The sequence below is a fragment of the Hipposideros armiger genome, unplaced genomic scaffold, assembly GCF_001890085.2.
Source record: "Hipposideros armiger isolate ML-2016 unplaced genomic scaffold, ASM189008v1 scaffold_362, whole genome shotgun sequence".
NCBI classification, from domain to species: domain Eukaryota; kingdom Metazoa; phylum Chordata; class Mammalia; order Chiroptera; family Hipposideridae; genus Hipposideros; species Hipposideros armiger.
The window spans coordinates 1,405,183-1,414,307 of NW_017731712.1; the positions used below are offsets into that span (position 1 = coordinate 1,405,183).

General features: G+C 56.2%; 1 protein-coding gene across 2 annotated transcripts in view; it reads left to right on the forward strand.

Annotated features, from left to right (window-relative positions):
- Window positions 1–8,059, forward strand: part of FN3K (fructosamine 3 kinase) — an 8,743-nt gene extending 684 nt beyond the window's left edge. The window contains exons 2-6 of one of the 2 annotated variants that reach the window (XM_019662012.1): window positions 1,888–2,039; window positions 2,973–3,064; window positions 3,368–3,450; window positions 6,643–6,828; window positions 7,623–8,059. In XM_019662012.1, coding sequence (XP_019517557.1) covers window positions 1,888–2,039; window positions 2,973–3,064; window positions 3,368–3,450; window positions 6,643–6,828; window positions 7,623–7,961 — 852 coding nt within the window. In that variant the 3' untranslated portion in view covers window positions 7,962–8,059. The remainder of the gene's footprint in view (window positions 1–1,887; window positions 2,040–2,972; window positions 3,065–3,367; window positions 3,451–6,642; window positions 6,829–7,622) is intronic. The other variant, XM_019662013.1, reaches the window with a different exon arrangement.
- Window positions 8,060–9,125: the final 1,066 nt, after the last annotated feature.

The following is a 9,125-nucleotide window of genomic DNA, read 5'->3' on the forward strand; positions in this document are numbered from 1 at the left end:
AAGAGGGGAGGGGGGTAGAGAGGGAGCGGGTGGATAAAGGAGGATGGGGCGCTGGGCGAGAGGGCATCGGGTAAGGGGGCAACGGCAAGGGGGCCCCTTCCTGGGCCGGGCCTGGCCTCACTGCCCTGGGGCTCAGCCTGCAGCCTTGGCGCTGACACCCGCAGGACCGGCAGGGCCCAAGCATTTTCTGAGGGATCAGGGGTTTGTCAGCTGTAGGGTTTGTTCTAGCCAGCTTGCACCTGAGTTTTTGGTTGTTTGGTTTAATTTCTGTACCCATCAAGCATGGGGAGGTACAGCTTGGAGTCCTGGGCTGCTTCTGCCAAACCCCCGGCCCCAGCTCTGGGCTTGGGTCTCCCGCAGCAGCTGCCTGTCTTCCTCAGCAGGTTGGGCAGGCAGGTGGAGCCAGGGGCCCCCAGGGCCCCCCAGGGCCAGGCTCGCATCCCTGTGTTTGCACCTGGTTCCCATGGCCTGCTCATACTATTTCAGTTAAATATATGTGGAAAGTACAGCATTTTACAAATGGAGGACATTCACGGTAGTGTGTGCAGCAGCCCGAGAGCAGGCCGCTCAGCGCCACTCCCGCCAGGCTCTGTGGGCCAGCCCCTGTGGGGGGCCGGGGTGGGGGGGCCTGTCTGTGGGCTGGAGCAAACCCAGCGAGACCCCTCCCAGTGCCTTGCAGCACTGCCCACCTTGTGGTACGCACCTGGTGGGACTGACCCAGCATCCCTGCTCTGTGGGCACCGGGACCGGTGAGGAGTCTGATTTCAGAACCAGAATCCCTCAGAATGCTAAGCCCCACCCTCGGGGAAGAGGGTTTAGGTTCACAATAGCCCCTGGAACCTTCCTAGCTGGACCCTGAAAGCCCCTCCAGGCTGGGACCGTTCACCCTTGAAGCCCTCAATACGAGCACTTAGTAGGGGTTCAATGAATGCACGAGAGTAGGTGACAACAGGTGACAAGTGCAGCTCTCAGGTGCAGGTCACCTCACTGCCCCCTTCCAGGATGGTCCCCGCTTCCAGGACACCTCGTCTCATGTTCCCCTCAGGCACTTAGAATTAAAGGATGATTTTTTTGCTGTGTGGACAGAGGCACTTTGGGCTCGTCCCCAGATTTGGGTCTGAGGTTCTCACAAAACACATCCACGAGCACGTTTTTACCTGAGGTGGTTTCTCTAGGTGACAGTCTGCCTAATTTAAAATTGGGGTATTTGTGGGAAATGTTTTAGAAATGGGAAGCTCCTGGGGCCCAGTGGAGGCTGTTCTCCTGCTTTAGGGTGGGGTGGGGGAGTCTTTTTTTCTGGGTGGGGTGCAGGGCTCCCTCCCAGCCTCCAGGCCCTGTGGGTGCTTGCCTCTGAGAGTCCTGGCATGGAGGCCCCGCCCAGCCACCTCCGGCGCCTCCCCCTGCCCCAGTGACCGGGACGAGCCCTCTACACCCCAGGCCTCTACTCCCTGTGCTGTGATTGCTCGAGGCAGGGAAGGGGGCTGGCAACCTGGAAGGGGACCCAGGCCCAAACCCAGACCCTCCACTGACCCAAACTCCAGGCCACCCCACTGGCACCCCGGGCATCTCACAGCACCCCACAGACCCCATCGCCCCTAGGACGTCTCTGTGGCCTGTGCCTGCCCACCTCTCAGCGCAAGTGCGCCCTGCAGGGGCGTTAGCAGCCTGCCTGCCCCAGCCCTGCCCGTCCTGGTCCTGTGTCCTACGCACAAGGGCCACGCTGCCCCCATTCTCTGAGGGGCCGATGGCTTGCTCCCCAGCCAGTTTTCAGTAACTATGGTCCTGGGTGCTTGTGTCCCCCCACGGTGGCTTCTGTCCAGGGCCGTGAGCCACAGCCTGGCTGCTTGGCCCCGCTGGAGCCTGGGCTTGTGATGTGTTCCGGTGTAGGCCCGGCAGATGTTTGAGGGGGAGCTGGCGAGCCTGGAGGCCCTCCGGAGCACTGGCCTGGTGCGGGTGCCGCGGCCCATCAAGGTGGTCGACCTGCCTGGAGGCGGGGCCGCCTTTGTGATGGAGTATCTGAAGATGAGGGGCTTGAGCAGGTGAGCGAGTATGTGCATAGCTGTGTGGCGTGTACATGTGTGTGTAGTGTGTGTGAGTGTTTGTGCATGTATGCGCACGTGTGTGTGGAGGGCAGCGATCCCACCCGCCACTCTTAATGGCAACCAGCGGCTCTCGCTTTCTGGTGAGCGACTGGTTTTGGGCAAGTTTGGCTCCAGTGAAGCTGCAGCAAATGAGTGTGATTGAAATGCCTGTTGCCTGGTGCAGAGTGACCTGCCAGCTCGAGTTGGGCACAGCAATCTCTGGTCTAGGAATCACCTGAGGTCCTTAAAGGTTTATCTATTCACTGTAAACAAGAAAGGTGGAAACACAAACTCATGTAAAGAAGACATGAAACCACCCATAATTCCATCAGCAGGGACCAGCTACTGCTGACGTTTTCGTGTGTGATTATCATCCTGGTCTTTTAAAAAACTGTAACTAAATTTACTGGGGTGACAGTGGCTAACGACATTCTATAAGTTTCAGGTGCACTGCTTCGTACTGCGATGCCCGTGTGCCCGTGTGCCCGTGTGCATCCCCCAGAGTCTGGCTTCTGACAGCCACTGTGAACTTGACTCCCTCACCCTCTCTGTCCTCCCCCCACCTCTTCCCCTCTGTCTGGTGTTTTTCTTATATGTGGTTTACATCTGTTTTTCCAAATATTGGGAGCTGGCTTTTCACCTAACGTCACTTTCTGCACATGTGTCCCCAAGTCCTGGTACCTCTAAGTCCTCTGTGCAGTCCCTCTGCTTTCTTGTGTGTGGTGACTTAACGCTGCTCCATGTCTTGGAAAGGGTCACTCCCTGCAGCTCACTTCCCACTGTTTAAAGCATGGACAGTAGCTTTCAGGGTGTTTCAGACGTTTCTAAAACTGGAGCGTGCTAGCCAGTTGTCGTTTCTTACTGTAACGGCTGCGTCTCTTCTTTCTGCAGTCAGGCAGCAAAACTCGGGGACCAGGTGGCGGAATTGCACCTGTATAACCAGAAGCTCAGGGACAAGTGGAGGAAGGAGGAACACACAGTAGGTGTGTCCAGATGCTTCCCTGCGCCCGGGGTGGTGCCCAGCTGGTCTCAGCCCTGGGCCGTGCACCATCTCTGCCAGCGCGATGAAAACAAGATTGCCAGGTGGGGGTTTGGGTGGAGTTGATGGACATGTAGGATTGCCCCACGAGCCCTCTACCCTCGTCCTGCCGTCCAGTGTGCTCGAGGCGGGAGTGGTCTGGCGAATCGCTTGCCCGGCGCGATTCCTCAGCCCACCCGCATTCCAGCAGTGCAGCCCTACCAGGTCCAGCATTTCCGAGAAAGACAGTGTCTCTTCCTGTTGACAGGTCGGAGGGCTGAGGGTGCCGGGCCCCAGCATGTGACCAAATTCGGCTTCCACACAGCGACATGCTGTGGCTTCATCCCACAGGTGAGTGCCTGGGTGAGGGTGCCCTGCTTAGCTGGTGCTGGGCACCCAGCCCTGTCTGTGCCAGCGTGCCAGCCCCCCAGGCACCAGGGAGACTGACCGCCTGACTTCTGACAGCAGAGGGTGAGCTGTGATACCTGGGATGGGGGAGAGCTGTGCTGGGGGTGGAGCTGTGATACCTGGGGTGGGGTGGGGGAGCTGTACTGGGGGGAGGTGGAAGAGCATCCAAGCAGAGGGAACAGCAGGTGCAAAGGCATTTCCGGATGGTGTGTGATGAATGGGGGTGGGGTGGGGGGTGAGTGAAGCAGTGTGTGAGGTCAGGGTTTAAGTCCTGGTTGCTGAGCCCCTCTCCTGGAGCCTTTGAAACAATGATTGGAACTATTGCGATGTAATTCATGTGACAAACTTGGCTACTTTAAAGTGGACAATTCTTAGTACACTCATGATATTGTGCAGCCACCACCACTGTCTAGTTTTAGGGCATTGTCATCACCCCGGGAAGAAACCACGTAGCCACTAGTGGTCACGCCACACTCCCCTGCCCTCAGCCACTAATAACCATTGGTCTCTTCCTGTCTCTATGGATTTGCTTATTCTGGGCATTTCACACAAGTGGAATCACACAGCAGACTTCTGTGTCTGTCCGTGGAGTGGGCAGAGGGCAGTGCTCCCAGTTTAAAGTCACTGGGGCAAGTCTGAGGCACATTCGGACTGAGGCCAGCCAAGGGCAGCCCTCACATATGGGGCTCGTTAGCACCCCCAACCTCTGCGGAAGCTGGCTCTCTCGCTGGGTACAGCCGTCTGGAGCTGGTGACCAGTGCAGGCATAGCGGTCCCCGGCAAGCGTGGCTGAGCCAGGCATGTCCTGCTGCAGATTAGATTTTAAGAACGGCGGGGTCTCCACACACACTTGGTTGACCTCACACAGTGGCTTTTCTGACTGAGGAATGAAATTGTTCACAGAACCCCAACGTGTGAAGCAGGTGAGAAGGGCTGGTCCGGGAGGGGCAAGGTGGCCCTTGCGTGCCCCTTCAGACTCCAGGATGAACCAGCTGGCCGGGATGGGGTGAGGTGCCTGGGAAGACATTGGGTCCGCCTCCTGGTGCTTTGACAAGATGGCCCTGGGCGTTGTGCCACGGACCAGCCCCAACGTCCAGGAGGCTCCGTGCTCCTTAGGGGGCTGTAGCCATCAGTGGTATGACCCTGAGGGTGGTGGCAGGCTTCTCAGTCACCTAGTGCCCTGAGCCCCAATGAGACCACAGGGGGCCACGTGACTAACAGCTACGTGCTCGGCACCATTCTAAGTGCTCTAGCCAACTCAACTCATCCAGTGGCCACAGCAACCTATGAGGTGGTGGCATCGTGAGCCACATTATAGGTGAGGATGCACACACAGAAGCCGAGGGACGCCCCTAAGGTCATGCGGGTAGTGAGTGGGGGCAGGGTTGGGCCTGCCGTCTGGCTCCAGAGCACGGGCCCTAACCGCCACACTGCCCTGCCCGTCAAGGTGCACAAGAAATGCACTTCACCTGTGCACCCAGGGGCCCTGCCTGTGGCAGCTCAGAGGAAGGTCATGGCTTCCCGTGGGGGAGGGGGTCATGACCCCTCTGTCCTGAGGGAGGGACTGGGCTAGCCAATGCTGGTTTCCAGCTCCCAATACTTCTTCTGTGTCTTTGGGACCTGGCCAGAGCCCCAGACATGGGCCTGGGCAGGCAGGTGGGGAACCAGGGTGCCCCCTGTGCACCTCAGGCTGTCTGAGGAGGGTCCTCCCATCTGCTTCAGGTGTACCAGCACCAAGGGGTGAGCCCGGGGCTAAGCGACCACAGCACCCTGCACAGGGAGTGTTGCCATGCTGAGGACACTGCCCAAGGAGCACAGCTCTGCTCTCTGCCCTAGGGAGTTCCACAATGTATAAAATAAGCTCTGTATAAAATAGTATAAGCTTTCCATCTTTAAAAAATAGCTCCATTCAGGTCTAATTGACACAAAACCAACCGCTTATTTAAAGTATACAGTTTGGTGAGTTCTGACACGTATACACTGTGAACCACTCTCCACAGTCAGGGTGGTGAGTATGTCCATCACCCAGAATGTCCTCATGCCTTTTGTAATCTCTCCCTCCCGCCCGTCCCTGCCCTCATCTGCTTTCTGTCACTATAGATAAACTTGCATTTCGTGGAATCTAACATAAATGGAATCACACAGTATTCCTCTTTTTATTCTGGCTTCTCCCACTCAGCACAATGATTTCAAGGTTCACCCATGTCGTCGCGTGTATCGCAAGCCTGTCCCACTGTATGGATAACCAGTCCTTATGGATAAACCAGTCCTTTCTATCTGTTCACCTGTCAAGGGACAGCTGAGTTGTTTTCAGGTTTTGCTCACAAATAGAGCTGCTATGAACCCTCGTGTACTCAAGTTTGTGTGGACAAATGCTTCCATTTGGGTAAATACCTGAGACGGAAATGACTAGGTCATATGATAGGTTCGTATTTAACTTTTTAAGAAACTGCCACACTCTTTTCCAGAGTGCCTGTACCACCTATGTCCCCACCGGCAGCGTGTGAGTTCCAGCTGCCTCACATCCTTGCCACACTGGGTTTTTCCCGCCTTTTCAAGAGGTAGCCGTTGTGGAAAGTGCGAAATGTTTTCTCTCTCAGGCTGTTTCCTGATTAATGATGGAGCATTTATTCATGAGCTCAGAGGCACAAGCATTTAGGGTTACTATGTCCTCTTCATCAGCTGACCCCGTTTCCATTGTGAAACGACTTTCTGTTCCGTATCATTGGTGGCGCTTACCCTTGCTCTGAAGTCTACTTTGTCTAATGTTAATATGACCACTGTAGCTTTCCTTCCATGAGTGTCAGCGTGGTCTATATCTTTTCTGTCCTTTTAACCTATTTCTGTTTTTATAGATGGAGTGCATTTCTCGTACATGCTTCTACTTGGGTCTTGCTTCATTTTTCCCACCTGTCACCTGTCATTTAAGTGGGGTGTCTAAACCATTCACACTGAACGTGCTATTGATATGGTTACCTTTGGATCTGTCATTTCGCTGTTTGTTTTTAGTGTCCCAGCTGTTCTTTCTTCCCCTTTTCTTCTTTGTCTGCTTAATCCAGTTTGGATTAACTGATTATTTGTAACGATTCCATCTTATCTGCTTTGTTGGCTCACTGTAACACTTGTGTTGATCTAGGGTTTGGGCACCTTCTGTGTGACCACCAGCTGTGGCACCAGCCTCCTTTTCCTTGTTGCCCAGGTGAACGAGTGGCAGGACGACTGGTCGACCTTCTTTGTCCGGCACCGGCTCCAAGCGCAGATGGACCTCATTGAGAAGGACTATGGTGACCGGGAGGCACGAGAACTCTGGTCACAGCTCCAGGTGGGCACAGCAGTTACCCTCTGAGAGCAGGGCCCACCTCACTTGTGTGGGGCCAGGGTAGGGACCACTGAGCCCTGGGGCGGAGCTGGCCAAGTTGTGGACACACAGTGCCTGGTTGCTGGCCTCAGGGGGGAACGGGAGGGGGTAGGCCCTGATTGTGCCTCTTAGCCGCTGGGTCACCAGGTACTTAACCTCAGCCTTCGCTCATGTGACACACAGGTGCCCGGCTTGTGAAGGCGGCACTCACCTCTACCCTGTTCTTCCTTCCCTTTCTACCAAAGCACAAGCATCTCACCTTAGAGCAGATTGGCAGCAGGTGCCCCAGAGCGAGTAGTCTCAAAACACAACTCTCAGAATGTTAAAAACAGAACTGGCCTATCAATCTCGGGTGAGCATGCGTCGGAGAAATGTTCTTTACTCGTTAATGAAGTCACCGGGAGGATGTGAAATTGGTACAGATACACACGTGCTGTGAAATAAGGGTAGTGGAGAAAGCTTGCTAAGTTACGTACAGGACACTCCACTCAGGCTGCACGGCTCCTGTTTTACAGGACAATAAAACCACCCCCTCTGGGGTCTCTACTGCAGGGAACCACTAGTGGCGTAGAGCTCCTGGAGTCCATAGTCAGCAGTGAGACAAGGTTCCGGTCCCCTGGAGCCCGACAGAGGCTGTGTCTCCAGCCCTGGTGGGCTGCGCTGTGTCTGAACCAGCACAAACATGAGGTTGGCTGTGCTTATTGTCCAGAATCGGCTCACAGTCCACTGATAACTGTGTCCAATAATGACTTCCTTAGGTGAAGATCCCGGATCTGTTCTGCGGCCTAGAGATTGTCCCTGCCCTTCTTCACGGGGACCTCTGGTCAGGAAATGTGGCTGAGGACGACGCGGGGCCCATCATTTATGACCCAGCTTCCTTCTACGGCCATTCTGAGTTTGAACTGGCAATTGCCTTGATGTTCGGGGGCTTCCCCAGATCCTTCTTCACTGCCTACTACCAGAAGATGCCCAAGGCGCCGGGCTTTGACAAGCGGCTGCTGGTCTATCACCTCTTTAACTACTTAAACCACTGGAACCACTTCGGGAGGGAGTACAGGAGCCCGTCCCTGAGCACCATGAGGAAGCTTGTTAAGTAGCAGCCCACCTGCCCACCTGCCTGCCCGGCAGATAACTGGGGGCAGCACCGCCAGCAGCCGACTCGGGACTAATAAACCAATGGGGCTTCTGGGATGGAGCGGCTGTGTGTCTGTTTCACCTGTGTCTCCATCCTCCAAGCAGTTGGGCTAATTTACAGGGCGCCCAGACCACCTGCAGGGTCTCCTACAGGGTCTTTGTGTATCCTAAGCTAGGGGATTTGTTGTTTGGATATTTTCGTGATAGTGGTACAGAAGTTCACACAGATCTGGGGTTTGCCTAGGAGGAAGCTGGTGTCATGCCCTGCTGTGGACTCAGGGCTGCTGTGTTTGGCTCAGGCAGAGTTGGGGACCAAGAGATGGGCCCCACCTCTTAAGTGGTCCTTCTGGGGTTGAGTGAGGTTCCAAGTCCACCCTTGAGGTGGGACAGATGGAAAGGAAGGGCCCCCAATATTGTGGGGACGGACATTAGGGCTGCAGCCACTGCTCAGGCTCTCCCCTTCACTCCATTTTCCCGCAGGATAGAAAGGAGGGTGCGGGCAGAGAGCTTTGGGCAGTGGGGTGTGCACCACAGCTGGGGCGTCTGCGGTGTTCAGGGTGGCCAGGATGTCCAAGGCTGCCAGTCTGTTCGGGATATCGGGGCTGTCACCGCTAAAGGTGTGTGGGCCTGGGGACAGGCGGTGCCTGGACAGGGTCTGCAGGGCAGGGCGGCCATCCTCGTGTGTGTCTCTAATGTCAGGATATCAAGCCATTATCATTCCTCGAAAAATTACCGATTATTTTGTAGCGGTACAGGTGCCCAGATTTCTCTTTTCTGTAAAGTGTGGTTTTCTAGCGGGCCTCGTGCCCACCGCGGACAGGTGAGCCTGGTGAAGACTTCCTAGAAGGTCCGCCCCAAACGCACCCTTCCAACACCTGACGGTCAGACGCAGGCGGCCATCGAGGGCAGAACTCACGTCTGCAGGAGGCCGATGGCCGTAATCGGATGCGCAGCGGCGGCCCCGGCGGCTGCGGACCGACGGTGGTGGCCACGGGTGGGCCTGGGCCTGGGGTCTCCTCCTGGGACCCCAGCGCTGGCAACCGCACCCCCACCCACCAGCTCAGATCCCCACCTGCGGCCCGATGTCGCCCCGTGGGGGCTCCGTTCTCCCCACCGCCCCGCCCCCA